Source organism: Prionailurus viverrinus, chromosome B4 (assembly GCF_022837055.1).
Source record: "Prionailurus viverrinus isolate Anna chromosome B4, UM_Priviv_1.0, whole genome shotgun sequence".
Lineage (NCBI taxonomy): Eukaryota > Metazoa > Chordata > Mammalia > Carnivora > Felidae > Prionailurus > Prionailurus viverrinus.
In genome coordinates this window covers 18714577-18735307 of record NC_062567.1, presented here as the reverse complement: position 1 = coordinate 18735307, position 20731 = coordinate 18714577, and the positions used below count along the sequence as shown (strand labels likewise).

General features: G+C 41.5%; 1 protein-coding gene across 3 annotated transcripts in view; it reads left to right on the top strand.

The window, feature by feature from the left end:
• CB4H10orf67 (chromosome B4 C10orf67 homolog) overlaps window positions 1–20731 on the top strand; it is a 169470-nt gene that overhangs the window by 4571 nt on the left and 144168 nt on the right. For all 3 annotated transcript variants that reach the window (XR_007154236.1, XM_047868559.1, XM_047868558.1), the window contains exons 2-3: window positions 11920–12040; window positions 19826–19969. Coding sequence is in view for 2 of the 3 variants with exons in the window: in XM_047868559.1 (XP_047724515.1) it covers window positions 11920–12040; window positions 19826–19969 (265 nt within the window). In the remaining variant the exon portion in view is untranslated. The remainder of the gene's footprint in view (window positions 1–11919; window positions 12041–19825; window positions 19970–20731) is intronic.

Genomic DNA, 20731 nt, shown 5'->3' with positions numbered 1-20731 from the left:
AGTTATTTCCTCTCTTCAAATCCTGGTTTCTACATCTTCAAAACAAGAAAGTCAGTATCTCTCTTATGAAATTATTGGGAGGATAACCTGAAGGGAAAATGTGCGTGTTGATGCATATATCTTAACAACCACACGGGACCAGTTAAGCACTCAATACATAGTGCTTAATATAATTTTTAGATGCTCTGTAGGAGGTATCTATAGAATTTTTGGACTTGATTTTAAAGCATCGTATTGTAGTATTATAACATTATGGCACCAGAAGGAATAACTGAAAACGTTATGCCAAGTATGTAGATCATATCCTGAAAATATATGTATTGGAGGTGTTTTAAAAATACTTTTAACTTATTTTTACCAGCGTTATTGGCATGTAATTGACATGTAACATTATATATGCATAATAACTACCCACATTCCATAAACCTACTGTCCACAAAAGATTTTTTGCTTAAAATGGAAAAGCAAGAACATACATGTTCAAGCTTAATGAAAAATGAAGTTGAATAATAAAAAAGAGCTACTTGGCACCAGGGAGGGTAAAAGATTGCATTTCTAGACTGGAGGATGAAGCATTGAGGTCTGTGAAATGTGCAGCATTGTAGAATATAAACAAGTTAAGTCGTTGTTCGTATTTATTATATCACTGTAGGACTCGGGATCTAGACAAGAGGGAGAAACCTTGCCAGTATTTGAGTGGGGGAATATTTCCCGTTCCTTATTAAATTTTAAGTATTTTAACTAGTAAAAGTACGAGAAGTAAGTGAGAGGATTCATTTTCCGAAATACCAAATAAAAGCCGTGCTGTCTAGTTAACAATAGATTTACAACCTATTGGAAAGATATACGAACCCCCCGCCCCCAAATGGAGTCCCAAACCCCTAGACACTTCACCTCCCGGTTCTTCTTCCCTCTCCATCTCGCAGGCTTATTTTCGTGGGCTTTGCAATGAGCATGCACCAACGAACTGAAGTCTCTGTGGCTCCTCAAGGAATGTACTTTGGGGCTTACATGGGCGTGGGACGGGGGGTGCTGGGTAAGGCTGTAACGTCTGTAGTACTCAGCCAATGGGGAGTCAGGGGAGGAACTTGCATGCTAGGAGATAAATTGCCTGCTTTAACTGCCTGTCTGTCAGACACCCGCTCTTGCAAGAATGTTGACTAAAGCCTCGCCTCACTGTGCCTGAGTCTCCATGTCCCTCCTTCGATGGGGCTTATTTCCCACAAAAAAGGCAGTAACGTTGGTAAAAGAAGACTTTAAGCAGTATCCTCACAGCAATCGAAGACTGGAGCTGTGATCCCAAGGGCAGAGGGAGAGTAAAAAAGAAAGGAACTAAGAATTTAGAAGACCCTCACTTCCACCCCCGTCCCGGTCCAAAGCGGATGTTCAGACCTCTTGGGAGAGAGCATGGCTGGTGGCAGAGAAACTTGTCAGAGTGGTGGTGAGTGGCCAGGAGACTTGGGGGAAGATGTAGGCAGGCTGAGGTTCTTTACCCAGCTGGGAGATCCACATCTTCATTCCTGAAGGTCCTGAGTTCTGAAAAAATAACTTGCCCAGGGTGCCTGGCTGGCTCAATCAGTGGAGTCTGTGACTCTTGATCTCAGGTTTGTGAGTTTGAGCCCCATGTTGGATGTAGAGATTATTTAAAATCTTAAAAAAATAAATAACTTTACCTCTACCCCTCTAGGCAGGTTCTTGGCTGAGACCCCTGTAGGAAAAGACAGATTACTCGTAGAAACACAAAGAGAAGTTTAATAACATGTATACCTCCTGTATGCATGGACCCCAGCAAATTTAGTAACCCCCCAAATGGCCCAAGCTACCACTTTAAATACTATCTCCACCTAACGACAAAAGAAGATGTTGGAGGGTGAAGAGGGAGCCAGTTGTGGGAGGTTACCAAGCAAAGCACAGTAAAGGAGGGTATGGTTGTTATGCAGATTTAAGTCCTTGCCTTGTTAAATTTCTAGAGATTTAGTCTTCCTTCTCTTGCTGGTACAGCTTGGGAGACACCTTTACAAATGGAGATAACCCTCATAAATGTACATGTCCCTTACAAAAGGGCAATTTATGCTCTGTTTTCAGAGCTTCTGTCCCTGCTGGGCCTCAAAAATAACTCGCTCAAGATAATCCTTATACCAAAGAGGCGTGCTTTGGGGTGGCAAATTCTGCTCCCCTTCAGCATGGAAATGCTAAAAAGCACCCCAGAGAATCCCCTGGGTTCCAAACGTAGCCTTCCCTGACTCCATTGTGTACCAACAACCCCCTCAACCCCTTTGTAATCAGAATCAACCATTTCAGCCAGACCCCATTCTCTCCAATTTGGTTCAAGGGCAAAAGGATAGGGAAGTGGCCAGGTAACCGTTCAATTAAATCTCATCTAACCCGCTGGAATTATTGTTGTGTTTCTGGGTGGAAGTAATCACCCCCTGAAAATGAAGACCTCCAAGCCAGCAGATCATCAAGTTGCTGGGACAGGAAGCAGTACTTTAAGGAGTGGGTTACGAGGTATCCTAGTGAGAGGAGCCACTTTACTTCTGTCTCTCGGTTCCTGGACCCGTGGCTGTGGGAATGAGAGCACCACAAGCTGATTCAAAGCATATACTGTATCCTGTGAGACAGAAACACATCCTCGCATGGGTTTGTCTCTCAGATGCCGTAATGGAATCTTACAGTAAGCTATTTTACCCTTCCGTTAGGCCAGCCACTACTGGGTGATGGGATATGTGATCAGACGAGTCATTTCCACAGGCATGAGCCCATGGCTCCACTTCTGCTGTTAAACTAGTACCTTGTGCTTGTGTGCACCATGTCACGATGGCGGATAAGGGCTTCTGTGACGGATGGTGGTTCTGGCAGATGCATTATGACCAGGGAATGCAAATCCGTGTGCAGAATACGTTCGTGTCTATCCCAGGGAGGATGATGGAAGAGGTTCAGTGTTATCAAGCTGGTACCCGCCCCCCTGGTTAACACTGCCATGTTAGGAACTCAGGATTGGTGTGTGTTGTTGGCTGAGTAGGCACTCAGTGCTTGCAGCAGCCAGGCCATCCTCCGTAAGGGGAAGTCCATGTCATTGAACTCCATCCCTGCCACCATAGCCATTTCGTTCAAGGGCCATTGAGCGAGCACTGGGTTGGTTGCAGAAACTAACCAGCTGCTGTCCCCAAAGGATGTCATTTTGCCTCCTTGATCACCGAATACTTTCTCTGTGGTAGATTCCCTTTTGCGAGCATTCACAAGGGCACAAGTATCATTATAGCCTGGGCCTGTTCTCAAAAGTTCATCCACACTCTTCCCCAGACTTTCTTGTCACCAATCTCTCAGTCTTCTTCCTACCAAGTTCCTGGCCATTATCCACTTAAAACTTGAACAACAGAACATAAATTAATACAGATACGCAATCCTGGCTGTCTCTCATCCAGAAAAAGTAAACAACCAAATGTACTGCATGAAAGTCCGTTCAGTGGAAGGATTTTCCTTCATGGCTGTCCTTCACGGTCACCTCTGAGCAGGGCTGTGGGACTAAAGGTATCCCCCTCCTGACGGCAGCACCCTCTGTTAACCAGGCTTGAGTTCTTCTTCCTCAATCAACTGATCATACGGAGCCGCCCATGAGGCTGTAGCCGTGGACTGAGGGGGAAGAGGCGATGCAGCGCGAGCCACATGCTCCCTGTAAATGTCGTCCCTTCTCCTTGAGCCTGGTCTCTTACATGTCCCTTCCATCTTATGAGACTGAAGCTGCCTATGCCCAATTTTACGGTTTGGTGGGTCAGATAAAACCCAGTTTGTCATGGGAAACTCAGGCCTGCTGACTCACGGCGACGTATTCCGTCTTTTCCAGGCTCAGTAGCAAGCCAGGGCTGTTTCTCAAAAGGATAATAGTCATCTGTACAAGAAGGCCTAAGATTTGCTCTGAAATCCTAGAGGTCTCTGCTGCGATTTTCTTAGTGGTGCTTGCCACAGGATCACAGATCATCCCCGTTTGTCATAGGCACTCATGAGAGCCATTTTATCTGCTGGATCATAACATCCAAGTGGAAAAGCAGCTTGCACTACCGTCGAGATTCTTTTATTCTGGGCTCCCATAAAAACTGGCAGCCTTACCTGTGACTTGGGAAATGGGTTGAAGTAGCATATACAAATGTGGTATATGTCGCTTCCGAAGTCACACTTCATGGTTCATTATGGCCTAAAATAGTGACAGTTCTTCCCGGTTGAAGTTGGTGAAATTTGAGCTTGCTTGAAGAATGCATATGACTTTTCAAAAATCATTTACTTTGGGGCGCCTGGATGGCTCCGTCTGTTAAACATCTGACTCTTGATCTCAGCTCCGGTCTTGATGTCTCTCTCTCTCTCTCTCTCTCTCTCTCTCTCTCTTTTAATAAATTTATTTATTTATTTTGAGAGAGACAGAGATAGCACAAGTTAGAGGGGAGCAGAGAGAAAGGGACAGAGAGAATCCCAAGCAGGCTCCATGCTGCCAGCACAGAGCCTGATGCAGGGCTAGAAAACACGAAACTATGAGATGATGACCTAAACTGAAACCAAGAGTTGGACGCTCAACTGACTGAGCCACCCAAGTGCCCCAGCTCAGGTCTTGATCTCTCAGTCATGAGTTCAAACCCCCACCCCCTCGCCCCCGTTGGGCTCCATACTGGACATGAAACCTACTTAAAAAAAAAAGATTAGGGGCGCCTGGGTGGCGCCGTCGGTTAAGCGACCGACATCAGCCAGGTCACAATCTCGCGGTCCGTGAGTTCGAGCCCCGCGTCAGGCTCTGGGCTGATGGCTCGGAGCCTGGAGCCTGTTTCCGATTCTGTGTCTCCCTCTCTCTCTGCCCCTCCCCCGTTCATGCTCTGTCTCTCTCTGTCCCAAAAAAAATTAAAAAAAAAAAAAAAAAAAAGTTGAAAAAAAAAAAAAAAAGATTAGTCTGAAATTACTTTGAATCTACAGAAAAGTTGCCAGAACAGAACTAAGATCTTTCATATCCCCTTCACTGAGATTCTTCAATTCTTAACATTTTACCATATTTGTTTTTCCTCTCTCTCCCTGCTTCCTCCTCCTCCTTGTCCCCTCCCTTTGTACACATTCACACATATAAAAACTCATACACTCATAATTGTTAGTCTTCTTCAAACATTTTGAGAGTAACTCTAGAATTGGTGCCCACCACTGCTAGGTATTACGGTACGATTTTCCTAAAATGGATATTCCCCTATATAACTAGCACACGGCTCTCAAAATCAGGAAGCCGACATTAGCCCAGCACTACAACGGGCCCCTTCAAGTTGTGCCAGGTGTACTAACAATAACTTTTTCCTTTTTTGTTCAGGATCCTATCTATGTATGTGTTGTGTTTAGCTATCCTGGCCCTTCAGGCACATTCAGTGTGGAAGAGTTCCTTAGCCTCTCCCTGGCGTTTATGTCCTTGACACTTTTAAAAAGTATTGACTTCAGATTTTGTAGGATGACCACCTCTATCTGATGTTTTCTTGTAACCAGACTCAGGTTATGCATTCTTGGCAGGAATGCCCCAGAAATGGAGATAGGCTCTTTCCAGGGCATCAACTTCAGTGGGCAAATGTCATTCAGTCTGTTTCCCCATTGGGGCTTTAACTTTGACCTTGTTGGGTTGGTGTTTGCCAGGGTTCTGTATCATAAATTTACCATTCTTCCCTTTGTAATAAATTATTATTTGGGGGGCACCTGGGTGGCTCAACCAGTTAAGCGTCCTGCTCTTGATTTCGGCTCAGGTTATGATCTCAAAATTTGTGAGACTGAGCCCCGTGTTGGACTCTACTGGGACAGCACACAGCCTGCTTGGGATTCTCTCTCTCCCTCGCGCTCTGCCCCTCCCCCATGTGTACGTGCTCTCTCTAAATAAATAAATAAGCATTAGAAAAATTTTATTTTGTGAGTAGGTATTACAAAATCTCCTTCCCCACCCCCCTTGCTTCACTGAGATATAGTTGACACTTGACATTGTGTACGTTTAAGATATATAATGTGATGATTTGGTATACGTATATATTATAAAGTGGTTACTGCAGTAAAGCTAGTTAAGGGGCGCCTGGGTGGCTCAGTCGGTTAAGCGTCCGACTTCAGCTCAGGTCACGATCTCGCGGTCTGTGAGTTCGAGCCCCGCGTCGGGCTCTGTGCTGACAGCTCAGAGCCTGGAGCCTGTTTCAGATTCTGTCTCTCCCTCTCTCTGACCCTCCCCCATTCATGCTCTGTCTCTCTCTGTCTCAAAAATAAATAAACGTTAAAAAAAAAAAATTTAAAAAAATAAAAAAAGCTAGTTAAAACATCCATCACCTCACATAATTACTTGTGTGTGTGTGTGTGAGGACATTTAATATTCACTCTCTTAGCAACTTTCAAATATACAATACAGTACTGTTGACTGTAATCACTATGCTGTACGTTAGATCCCAGAACTTCTTTCTCTTAAAATTGGGAGTTTGACTAACATCTCTCCATTTCCCCACCCTTCAGCCTCTGCAACCACCATTCCTTTCTCTGTTTCTGTGAGTTTGGCTCTTTTAGATTCCACATATAAGTGAGATCATACAGTATTTGTCTTCCTCTATCTTATTTTACGTAGTATAATGGCCTCAGTGTTCATCTATGCTGTCACACAAATGGCAGAGTTACCCTTTTTTAAGGTGGAATAATATTCCATCGTATATAAACATTATATTTTCTTTATCCACTTACCCATTAATCGGCACTTAGGTTGTTTCCATCTCTTGGCTATTTTGAATAATGTGTCAGTGAACGTGGGGTGTAGATACTGAGATAATGACTTAATTTCCTTTGGATATATACCCAGAAGTGGGATTGCTAGTACATAAGGTAGTTCTATTTTTAAGTTTTTGAGACAATTTCTTAAATTTTGATTAAGAAAAATTCTCTTAATCAAAATTCCGCTGACCAGCCTTACCTGTCACTGATGACTCCCACCTTAATGAGTCGCCTCTGTTGGGGGTTGCCAAATGCTGGTTCCCTAGTTTCATCATTCTTTTTTACATTCATTACATTAATGTACCCAAGTCTCCCGATCATTCTGGCTCTGCGATGCTGTTCCTGTTTCTCACACTACCCTACATTCTTGGCTACTGGGCCTACTGGCCTTTTCCCCTGCATGGCTTCCAACCTTTCTCATGGGGAAATAGACTCTTGTCATTGACCATGATGTTGATTCCTCCACTCTTGCGAGGGAAGGGAATGGAAGGAAAAGGAAGTTGGAAAAGATAGTGACTACATATGGTTTCAATAGGTGAAACTGTGGGGAGACTGTATCTTAGGCTATGGGTACTACCAAGGTACAGATGTATTTTGAGAACATTTAATAGGTGACCGTGGTACATAGTGTACATGCAATGAGAGATGAGTTCATCGCTGCCTCAGAATATATAACATATTTTTGTTCACTTGTTTACTGGTTGTCTTTCCCTTTACAGTGTAAGTTCCATGAGAACAAAGACTTTACCTTGTCCACTCCTGTTAGCTTTGGTGCCCAAAACAGGGTCTAGCAAAAAATAGGTACTCAGTTATGCTTTGTTAAATGTGTGAAGCTCAAACAAGTAGTTTGCACCCATATTTTGAAGGTCAGAATAAGAAGACTGTATTTAATTCTCTTTGACAAGGGAAGACGGTCAAAGTCTTTTATAGCAGGATAGTGAAACAACCAAGGTTTTTGTAAAATATCTCTTGGGATAATGGGAATGATAGATTAAAAAGAGAGAAATTTGGAGCCTTGTAGTAATTTTAGGAAACATTTATTATCTATATTTTATGGGATGCTTACTTGAAAGTAAAATGATTTTGTTTTTATATCATGTTTTAAAAGATTTCAGGGGCATCTGGATGGCTCAGTAAGTTACGCATCTGACTTTGGCTCTGATCATGATCTCACGGTTCGTGATTTCGAGCCCCCCCCGCCTCCCTCCTTCGGGCTCTGTGCTGACAGCTCGGAGCCTGGAGCCTGCTTGGGATTCTGTGTCTCCCTCTCTCTCTGCCCCTCCCCCGCTCATGCTCTTGTGTGTCTCTCTCAAAAATAAACATTAAAAAAATTAAAAAAATTCTTATCATAGATAATAAGATTCATCCATTTCTATAGTGTAGTATACTGAATTTTAACATAATATACTGAATTTATACATAAATACATAAATATACAGTATATACATAAATATACTGAATTTTAACATAATAATTACAACTTGGTGGTTTTCGCAAATTATTTTCAAAAATGGTTGTAAATGTCAGGTAGAGAAAGCTTTAAATATTGGTGATCTTTTTAGTTAATTGCTATATCTTAGTCATAAAAAAATTCAATACAGAGGTGTGTGGCGGTTTCAGTCAGAAGAACATGCACCTCTTGATCTCAGGGTCATGAGTTTGAGCCCCATGTTGGGTGTAGAGATTACTTAAATAAAAAACTTTTTAAAAATAAAATAAATATAAAAAATTCAATACAAGAAGCATTTATTGAGAGGATTTATGGGTCAGGTACCTGTCAAGGACTCTGCAGTGTTTGAGATCTTACCCTACTTATAAGCTAACAAGTTTGCTCGTTTCATGGCTGTCAGCAGAAGACACAAGACTCCTGGGTCAAAGACAAAGGACTTTATCATCATTGCAAAAGCACTATCCAGACTTTCATGCTTATTTCTGATGATTTGCCATGCCCCCCAGTGCCATGAGGGTAACACTAAAGACCCATCATAGATACCTATATACACAGCGTGTTGCATTGAAGGAGGGGATCCCTGAGCTCGCCACTCTTCATAGTAAACAGTATCAGCCTGCTTCTTGGCAGAGGAAAGGCATTACCCCATCCTTCAAGATTGCTCCCTGCAAACTCAACTCCGAGGAATGGCCTGCGGAAACAGTGGTCAGGATTTTGCATTCTTGGCATACGCAGAAAGAATGTACAGGGACACTCAGGGACCAAGGAGATGGCCTCTTCCAATAGTACTGTGTTAGTGCGAAAAAGATACAGACTCCTAAAATGAAATTCGGCCAAATCTAAAATACAATTTTCTGTGGAAAAACACTGGAAATATTAGTTGGAACTGAGGTATACAGCATTACCGGTGCTCCCTCCCCATCTGGATAACACTACTGATGAGATTTGTCATCAGTCTGATATTGATAAGTGTGCGGAAGATGAGTTGAAAATTTAGTGGGAGTAGTTAAAAATCATTATTTTAAGTGCTTAAAAAATTTATGAATTTAAATTTAGCCTTTCTTGGTTGAATATTACTAGACTACAATGGTTTTTTCCAAACGTGATGAAAAAATGATACTTCAGACCATAATAATGATAGTAACAATTGCCACCACAACACCAATAGCAGTGAACATTTCTTTTTTTTAATGTTTATTTATTAATTTTTGAGAGAGAGACAGAGTGTGAGCAGGGGAGGGTCAGAGAGAGAGGGAGACACAGCATCTGAAGCAAGCTCCGAGCTAGCAACACAGAGCCCCGTGCGAGGCTCAAACCCATGAACCGTGAGATCATGACCTCAGCCAAAGTCGGATACTTAACCCACTGAGTCACCCAGGAGCCCCAGCAGTTAACATTTCTTAAGGGCTTACTATGTGACATGCATCATTCAAAGTGCTTCTGGGTATTAACACACTAATCCTGACAATAACTGTATGAAATAGGCACTATTTTTTTTTTCATAAGAAGAAATTAAGGCCCAGAAAGGTTAGGTAATTTACATCGTATCACATAGCTAGAATACCAGGAAGCGTTCAGCCGCGATTAACAGAAACTCTCAACAATTGGTGCGTTTATTATATGATGCAGGAAGACCAGAGGTATGGCGGGCTTTAGAGCTAGTTGATTCGATGGCTAAACAAAGTCATCAGTGAAAATTACTTGTTTTTTTTTAACAGCTCATCATTCATGTACGAGCTTTGCCCTCTGACTGGCCCCACTTGTGGTCACCAGATGGCCGTGGCACTTCTTGGCATCGCTTCCACGCAAGGCAGTGTTCAGTCACAGAGGAAAACTCTCCCCTGGTGCCCTGTCGGTGTCGGAGTGTAAAAAGCTTTCCCACAAGCCCCCAACATATCTTTCCTCGGGTCATTCTTGCCAGAAGCAAGTTCCACACCCTCCCCTAAAACATCTGCCCAGAAGAATGGGATCTCTGTGATGGAGACAAGACAAGAGTTACCCTCGACACTGGGAATATGACCACCCTGCCCTGATTTCTGTGGGAGATACATGTGAGACTCTGCCAGCAAATAAGGAGGGAAAGGGTTGCAGGGGGGCGCTCCCAGCAGGGTCAGCTGGTCAGCAGACAACGGAAGATAGAAGCACTCTGTCTTCTTCGGGGCCTGCCCTGAAAAGTCTGGTGATTCTCCTTGGGCTTTCATGGCTTTCTTTGTTGAGCTGACATTTTAGAAGCTGGTAGTTGTGGTAAGTTTGATCACATTGACGGAGTGAATCCAGAAAATTGGCTTTCTTTTTACTGTTTACGATAGCCATCATTCAAGGTCGGTAGGAAGAATCTACAAATACTTAAACTCCTTGCCTACTCAGATTTCTCAAGAAACGGAGTCTGAAAATCAAATACAGTATGGTGGTGTCATGATCCCAAAGAAGAATCCTCAAATTGTTTGGTTCCGGGAACTGTGATCGTTCCTGGGGACCTCAAAGAGCTTTAGTTGATGCCTATTCATGGTAACCGTATTAGAATTTTACAAGGAGCAGTAAAGAATATACGTAAATTAATTCATTGAAAATAATGGCAAACCAATTCTATGCTAATGTAAATAACACAGTTTAAAGAAAAATGAACTTTATTTTTGAAAACAAGAACTTTAATGAGTTATAGTGTCATTGCTTTACATTTTTGCAAACCTTTTCAGTGCCCGGCTTCGTGGGGTGGCTGAATTCTCATATCTGCTTCTACATTCATGTCTTGTGCTCACATAACCTGTAGCTTCTGGAAGACTCCACTGAACGCTTGGGAGAGCGTGATGGTGGAAAAGGAAAATAAAATTTTAATGCTATCGGGGTGCCAGGGTGGCTCATTTGGTCAAGCGTCTGGCTTGATTTCAGCTCAGGTCATGATCCCATCCATGGTCATGGAATCCGGACCCGTGTGGAATCCAGTCCTGCCAGAGCATGGAGCCTGCTCAAGATTCTCTCTCCCTCTCCCTCTCCCCTGCTTGTGCACTCTTTCTCTCTTAAAAAAAAAAAAAAAAAAGAAATCTTAATACTATTATGAAAGTAATTTTGACCTTGTGGACTCCCTGGAAGGGTGCCCTGGAACTCCAGGGGTCCTCAGGCCACATTTCAAGAACCCCTATCTCAAAGTATTTTTGCTTGTATGCCTGTGTATAATTTATAATGGGTTTAAGCAGTAGCACAGGTAAAACGGTAGATAGGCTATTAAAAGGAGGCTCAAACTGATCATAACTCAGAGAATGGAATTAAGATGAGTACCAGTAGAGCAGTATGCCCAGTGCAAGGAATCTGATAATCCAGCAGAGTCCTGGTGAAAACCCCAAAGCATGAGCAGCTAATTCAGAACTTTCCTCACCCCACAGGTCCCTTTGAATCTTTAAAATATAATATGATTTGGGGCACCTGGGTGGCTCAGTCGGTTAAGCATCCAAATCTTGATTTTGGCTCAGGTCATGATCTCATGGTTCGTGGGTTCGAGCCCCCATCAGGCTCTATGCTGACAGTGCAGAACCTCCTTGAGATTCTTTCTCTCCCTGTCTCTTTGCCCTGCCCCACACATGCTCGCTCTCTCTCTCTCTCTCAAACTAAGTAGACTTTAAAAATATATATAACACGATTTACACAAAAATATGTGTAATAACACACATGTTAAAAGGAAATATCTATTCTATAAAGCACTTTTAATCTCCATTTATTTTTTCCAGACTTAAAATTTCCGATGATTTGAAGATTGGCTTTTTCAGCACAGACCATGCTACTCAAACAGATTCCAATGAAATTTTGCCATTGAAAGAGTTGAGTTCATCTACAGAGAAGCTAGTACAGGTAAATCTGGATTTATTTAGAAACTTCTGAGATTATTTTAGGTGTTGTTTACCTTTATGTCTCTTTCCTTCACAGAATGGAAATGATTAAAAAATTTTAAATATTAGCATCTTTTACAAGCTGAATTGGATGAGAGCTGTATTTTTTAAAATAATTTGTATACACTGCTGCTTGTATTTACATCATGCGCATATATGTTTTGCGAAGTGTGTTGTTACTCTCCTTGAAATTCTTTTGACATCTGTGAACATTTTCTATTTATGATACCTTCCAAGATCAGACGAGATCGTGCGCATTCAGGCTGGTATGGCCGTAGACTATTTATGATACCTTTTAAAAACTGTAAAATACTTTTGGTGTGTAGAAAAATGTGGCGAATACTACAATGAATAACTTGGGTTACCCATCATACAGCTTTGTCGAATCTTGGCATTCCATCATATTTCCTCTGGATCTTTCTTGATTGTTAAGAAACAGCACATTTCATACACATCGGATATCAAGAGTTATTAAGGTCCCTAATCAATAAAACTGTCACATGGGATAGCATACAACTATAAATACTCTTGTGTCCTTCGTTTCTGTTTTTTCACTCAACAATATAACTTGAAAATCATTCCATATTGATACGTAGTTTCCTTGCCTATTTCAAAAGTACATCACATCATAAAATGCGCATCATTTATTTAACTATCCCTCTATTAATGGACGTTTTGGTCATCTTAAATCTTCTACTGCGATGAATAATTCTGTACATACTCATAGGCCAGCAAATTTGTGGCATAAATTTAAAAGTGGAATTTCTGAGTCAGAGGATGCATCCATTAATCACTTTGAAGGATATCGCCAAATTGCCCTACACGGAGATTGTACCAATTTACACCCCAACTCATAACTTTTGAAAGTTATTTTCTTACATACTTGCTAATTTATCGTCTCTCCTGATGCCTTCAGAACGGTTTTATAACTTCATTTCCTTTGCAGTTTGGCGCGTCCGAATGACGCGCAGTAGACGTCATTAGAATGACGTCAGTAGAATTAGGTGGAAATATTATGTGGCAACTTTGGGGAACCTTCCTTAGTGAACAGTTCATGTGCACTCATTTTCTGCTGCTTCACTCCTTCCTCCACCTCTTCTCCCTACCTCCCTTCCTTCCTCCTTCCCACTTTCCTTCCCTTCCTGTCCTTTTTTCCTTATTTCTGTGCCTAGAACATGGGTGCTAACGTTTGTACCGTGATTTTGAGGCAGTGCATGCAGCGGAGTGATAGAATGGGAGGGACTTGTGTCATTTTCACCACAGACTGCCCACATCAATTTCCAGTGAAAGAGAAATAATTTCTCATTGACGCTTCTGTTATTTGGAGTTCTAAGATATAGCTGAACCAAATTCTTTTTTTTTTAATTTTTTTTTTCAACGTTTATTTATTTTTGGGACAGAGAGAGACAGAGCATGAACGGGGGAGGGGCAGAGAGAGAGGGAGACGCAGAATCAGAAACAGGCTCCAGGCTCTGAGCCATCAGCCCAGAGCCCGACGCGGGGCTCGAACTCACGGACCGCGAGATCGTGACCTGGCTGAAGTTGGACGCTTAACCGACTGCGCCACCCAGGCGCCCCTAGCTGAACCAAATTCTGACACAATATGCTTAAATCAGATTAAGAGTGTTTCCTCTATTTTTAATTAATAAGAGGCATTTAAAAAAATATCATGAATGACTGGATTTGAATGCTTTTCATGGATCTACTGAATCATTATGGCTTTTCTCCTTTACATGATGATGTGGTGAAAACTGATTTCTTTTTTTATTCCAGTAATCTTTTTTTTTTAATTTGTTTATTGTTTAATTTACACCCAAGTTAGTTAGCATATGGTGCAACAATGATTTCAGGAGTAGATTCCTTAATGCTCCTTACCCATTTAGCCCATTCCCCCTCCCGCAACCCCTCTAGCAACCCTCTGTTTCTTCTCTGTATTTAAGAGTCTCTTATGTTTTGTCCCACTCCCTGTTTTTATATTATTTTTGCTTCCTTCCCCTATGTTCATCGGCTTTGTATCTTCAATTCCTCATATGAGTGAAGTCATATGATATTTGTCTTTCTCTAATTTCGCTTAGCATGATACCCTCCAGTTCCCTCCATGTAATTGCAAATCGCAAGATTTCATTCTTTTTGATTGCCGAGTAATATTCCAGTGTGTGTGTGTGTGTGTGTGTGTGTGTGTGTGTGTGTGTGTGTACATCTTTTTTTTTTTTTTTTTTTTTTTTTGGGACAGAGAGAGACAGAGCATGAATGGGGGAGGGGCAGAGAGAGAGGGAGACACAGAATCGGAAACAGGCTCCAGGCTCTGAGCCATCAGCCCAGAGCCTGACACAGGGCCCAAACTCACGGACTGCGAGATCGTGACCTGGCTGAAGTCGGACGCTTAACCGACTGCGCCACCCAGGCGCCCCTTTATCCATTTACCTGTCAATGGACATTTGAGCTCTTTCCATACTTTGGCTATTGTCAATAGTGCTGCTATAAATATTGGGGTGCAGGTGCCCCTTCAAAACAGCACACCTGCATCCCTTGGATAAATACCTAGTAGTGCAATTGCTGGACCATAGGACAGTTCTATTTTTAGTTTTTTGAGGAACCTCCATACTGTTTTCCAGAGCGGCTGCGCCAGCTTGCATTGCCACCAACAATGCAAAAGAGAGCCTCTTTCTCCGCATCCTCGCCAACATCTGTTGTGGCCTGAGTTGTTCATGTTGGCCATTCTGACAGGTGTCAGGTGGTATCTCACCGTGGTTTTGATTTGTATTTCACCGATGATGAGTGATGTTGAGGAAAACTGATTTTTGAATAGTAAACCCGGAATGAACCCAGCTGGACCATAATAATTCTTTCTGCTTTCTGCATCATTTGCTCTCATTTTACTAATGATTGTTTTCATTTATGTTCCTAAGAGATTGTCCTGTAATTTTCTTTTCTTCTTACACTATTGTTCAATCTTGGCACCAGGGTCTTAGTACCTTTATAAAATGAGCTGTGAGATGTTCCTGACTCTTTTCTTTGGAATAATTGACGTGAGGTTGGAATTACCTGTTTCTGTATTTGTTAGAAGTCACTTGTGGGGCGCCTGGGTGGCTCAGTTGGTTAAGCGTCCGACTTCGGCTCAGGTCACGATCTCGCGGTCCGTGAGTTCGAGCCCCGCGTCGGGCTCTGTGCTGACAGCTCAGAGCCTGGAGCCTGTTTCAGATTCTGTGTCTCCCTCTCTCTGACCCTCCCCTGTTCATGCTCTGTCTCTCCCTGTCTCAAAAATAAATAAAACGTTAAAAAAAATTAAAAAAAAAAAAAGAAGTCACTTGTAAAACTGAATGTGCCTACTTTCATTGCTATTTTGATTTTGTTATGGATATAGTAAGGTTTTCTTAAATCTTCTTGGGTGAGTTTTGACATTATGTTTTTCTACAAAAGTATTCAGAACGGCAAATTTTTAAATTACTGTCTTCTCTTATTATTCTTAAATCTTTATTGTATCTGTAGTTATATATTTTAAAAAACTATAATTTTGTCCGCACACTTGTTTTTCCCTAGATGAATCTTGGCAGTTTTATCTATATCATTAATTTTTTCAGAGACTCAACTTTTAGATTTATTAATCCTCTCCATCATATCTTCATTTCTAGTACATAAATTTCTTATCTTTATTTTTTAATTTTTGCTGCTGTTTTGGGTTCGCTCTGTTTTCCTTTGTCTAACTGCTCGAGTTGGATCTCAGTGTCAGTTAGGATGGCATATCACTCTATTTTTAGAAAATGCAACTATCGTGGCTCCCTGCTTACACTCTGTCCCTCTGTCTCCCCAAAATAAATAAAACATTAAAAAAAAACTTTAAGAGGCACCTGGGTGGCTCAGTCGGTTAGGCATCTGACTTCAGCTTGGGTCATGATCTCATGGTCCTTCTGTGGGTTCGAGCCCTGCGTCAGGCTCTGTGCTCACAGCTCGGAGCCTGGAGCCTGCTTCAGATTCTGTGTCTCCCTCTCTCTCTGCCCCTCCCCTGCTTGCACTCTGTCTCTCTGTCTCCCCAAAATAAGTAAGACATTAAAAAAAATTTTTTTAAGAAAAAATAAAAAAAAAGAAAATGCAACTATCGTGCCTTAATCCCATAAGTCAGTTAGAGTTAGATAATCCATAGTTGGGGCAGTAGCTCTCTGTTGTTATCTATATACCAGACTTGTTTTATTTTTTCAAATCTCCATTATTAGTGCATGGTTTCGCTTTCATATTTCTGACCTCATCTTAGCAAGATGGCTGTTTCACTTCCGGTCTCCATTTGCTGTTCATGGAGGAAGGAGAAGACGAGAGAAGTAGAGGGGGCGGCAGCCATGTGAGGAAAGCAGAAAACCCCATAGAAAACCCCAGCTTGTTGATCGTTGGCCTTCACTGTATCCCTTGACCCCTTTGACTGGACGGGGTTCTAGAGAAGCGAACCTTTTTTTTTTAATGTTTGTTTATTTTTGAGATGCGGGGGAGGGGCAGAGAGAGAGGGAGACAGAATCCGAAGCAGGTTCCAGGTTCTGAGCTGTCAGCACAGAGCCTGACGTGGGGCTCGAACCCACGGACTACGAGATCATGACCTGAGCTGAAGTCGGACGCTTAACCAACTGAGCCACCCAAGCGCCCCTAGAGAAGAGAGCATTTTAACTAGACATATTTCTGTTCCAAAAAGTCCTGGTCCTCTCAGTAAGGAAGAACCAGTGTAATGGATATTGGGTTGTCAGCTACCAAAGCCTATAGATCATTGTTTTTGAGGCCCCCTCTTTCCTTTGATAAGCATTTACAGTCTTATATTTCCCATAAAGTACTTTTTTACTTTCATTCCACAAATTTCGAAATATAGTATTTTTATTGGTATTCATAATACTAATTATTTTCATTAGTTATTGCTATTAATATTTATCGGTATTAGATTGAAATACTCTAACATTTTCCAAGTATGCTTTTGAGTGATTCTTATGTTGTTGATTTTTAACTTCCATCCTTTGTTGTCAGTAAAAACTCTTTGTGAGACAAATTATTTGGTGTTTGTTTGCAACTTGTGTTTGTGTGAGGTCGGTCTTTGTCATTGTGCCCTGGATATGGGAAATTAAAGATACGCTGCACTTGTTAATAGTTGAGAGCGTATATATATGTATGTGTATATGTGTATGTGTATATATATGTATATGAACATATATGTATGTGAATATATATGTATGTGTATACATGTATGTATATATGTATATGAATCTATATGTATGTGAATCTATATCTGTATCTATATCATCTATATCTATATCTATATTTTTACCATTCTCTTCAATACTAATATACCTATATCAACATTCTTTGATATAGTGTTTGCCTGATAAATCTTTCTCATTCTTACACTGACCTCATTTCTGTGTTGTGTCTTAGTACGTCTTTTACAAATTATATATAGCAGGTTTTAAAAATCCAACCTGAGGGCTCCTGGGTGGCTCAGTCAGTCAGTTAAGCGTCTGACTTTGGCTCAGGTCGTGATCCCACAGCTCGTGAGCTTGAGCCCCGCATCGGGCTCTGTGCTGACAGCTCAGAGCCTGGAGCCCGCTTCAAGTTCTGTGTCTCCCTCTCTCTCTGCCCCTCCCCACTCATACTCTGTCTCTCTCTCAAAAATGAATGAACATTAAAAAAAATCTTTTTAAACATTCCTGTATATATTAAACTAATAAGAAGTAAAACTAGTCTTTTATATTTGCTTGGATATTTACTATTTCCAATGCTCTTCACTCGTTCCTGAAAATCTAAGTTTCCAGCTTGTAATATTTCTTTTTAGCCTGAAGGAATTTCTTTAGCAATTCTTGACTTGGGCAATGAATTCTCATAGTTTTCTTTATTTAAAATGTTACATTGATTATAGCATTTTTGACTGATATGTACTTTTTTACTTTTCGCTGTAACATTGTGCCTCTGACTTCCATACTTTCTAATAAGAAAACATCAATCATTTCAAAAGTTATTCCCCTGTATGTACTTGTTTTCTTTTCTGACTGCTTTCAAGATTTTCTTTTTGAGGCGCCTGGCTGGCTCTGTTGGTAAAGTATGCCACTCTTGATCTCAAGGTCATGATAGGGCATAGAGTTTACTTAAGAAAAAAAAGTGTTTTTTGTTTTTTTTTTACTTTTAGAGAGAGAGAGAGAGAGAGGGAGAGAGTATACACATGAGGGGAGGGGAGAGGGGCAGAAGAAGAGAGGGAATGAGAGAGAGAGAGAGAGAGAGAGAGAGAGAGAGAGAGAGATCTTAAGCAGGCTTCATACTGATGTGGGACTCAATCCCATGACCCTGGGATATGACCTGAGCCAAAATCAAGATTTGGGCACTCAACCGATGACTAAGCCATCCAGGTGCCCCTAAAAAAAGATTTTCTTTTTACCTGTGGTTTTCAGCAGTTGAATTGTTATGTACCTAGGTGTGGTTCATATGTATTTATCCTGCATGAAGTTTGTTCAGCATCTCGAGTCTATCTTTCACCAAATTCGGGAGCTTTTTGGCCATTATATCTTCACAAAAACACATTGTATGTTTTGATGACGATCAGAAATGATTCTTAGTCACCATGCTAGTTATATATTTAAATGTTTGGCTAGTAAATTCACAACAAATATGAATTTTTTCCTATCTTTTCTGATGTAAAATCCACATCTTGGATGATACTTTTTGAGGTGTGATAAAGGGTTGTTGTTAATAACCCAGGTATTTTATACCATTTAGGAAGAAACCACCAGGAACCTTCTCTCCCTTACTCCATTAGCATATGTTAATTTAGCAAGTTAACTGGAGTTCTCCAATGTGCACGGTATTTCAAAGGCATTCTTAAAAGGCAGGACAAGCCCCTGACCACATTCCAGACCATATGCTCGTGTTGGGGAGGAGAAATTTTTATTGACCCTTCAATATTCATCTGGCTGGTCTAAGAATCAGATTGATGTTCGACAGATTAACAGGAGAAAATCAAGCAATTTTGTGACACGTACACCCCCTGCATATATGGGAGAGACCCAGAAAAACTGAGCAACGCTGAAATGGCGGAAGCCGTCACCTTAAATACCACCTTCAACTAAACACAAAAGAAGATATTGGGGAGGTAGGGCACAGTTATGGGAGGTTACCAGGAAAAGCTCAATAAACAAGGGTATGGTAGTTATGCAGAGTTAAGTCAACATAAGACTTTCTAGGGGAGTCTGGGTGGCTCAGTCGGTTAAGCATCCCCCATGATCTTGGCTCAGGTCATGATATCATGGTTCATGAGATCAAGTCCCACATTTTGGGCTATGTGCTGACAGCACAGAGCCTGTTTGGGATTCTCTCTCTCCCTCTCTCTCTACCCCTCCCCTGCTCACGTGCGCTCTCTCCCTCTCTCTCTCTCTCTCTCTCTCTCTCTCTCTCAAAAATAAATAAATAAACTTTAAAAAAAAGGGTCTCTAAAGATTTTGCGTCATGCCCCTCTTGCTGGTACAGCTAAAGAGACACCCTTACAAGTGGTGATTTCCCTTATAAATGTAAATGTCTCTTATAAAAGGGAAGCTTATACTCAGTTTTCAGAGCTTCTCCTGTGTTTGCAGTTTCTTAAAAATAATCAGCCTAAAATAATCAGTTTGCCAAAGAGGCTTACCTTGCGGTGGCAAAATTTGCTTCTCTGTGCCCGGAACCAGGCAATGTGCTAGAACCTTTACACAGAGCGCCCTTACTCTCTACAATAATGTATGTTTTTTTCCATTTTTAGGTCATTAGATCTCTTCAGGTGGATTTTGGGTTCCTCAGAGAACTGGTTCAGCTGAAGTTTGAGGACCGTCTTAAAGAGGAGTCTTTCAACCTGTTCACTGCTCTACATGACAGGATCCTAACAATCGAAAAACACTATCAAGAGGTACAAACTCTCTCATTTCCTTTGTTTTATATGGCTTGATCGCCTGCTTAGGTAGATACCTAGTGCAGTTTTGAATTTAGCAACTCATGAGGGCGATTTTATTTGCCTACGTCGTGTCTCATAGAGTAGATAATACAAACAATAGCTTTACTTTGTGTCAGAAACTTTGTGAGTGCTCTGTACACAAATTAATTTAATTCTCACACTCACCTCATAAAGTAGGTGCAATTATTATTATCCTTCTTTCACAGATGAGGAAACTGAGGCCCAGAAAGTTTAATTCACTTGCTCAAGGCCACCGGTTAAAACAAAACATCAGAGTTCATGTTCCCAGCCAGCCAGTTTGATGCTTGAGATCTGACTCTTAAGCACAATTTTATATCATCTTATTTGTGCCTATTATCTCTGTAGGAGCCAAAGGCTTGAAAATTCTGCTGTTTCAAGGAGTTTCCTAAAATCTTTGGTCAGGTTAGCGTACGTATCTGTCATTAAGAACAGGTATGGGGGGGCGCCTGAGTGGCTGGCTGAGTCAGTTGAGCATCCGACTCTTGATTTCGGCTTGGGTCGTGATCTCAGGCTTTTGGGATCGAGCCCCATGTTGGGCTCCACACATGGAGCCTGTTTGAGAGATTCTGTCTCTCCTCCTTTCCCCCTGGCCTCCACCCCTGCTCTCTATCTCAAAAAAAAAAAGAACACGTACTGTTACTTCTCAGCTATAAAACAAAAATCTCATCTCACCATTCTAAGAGTCACACTAAGCCT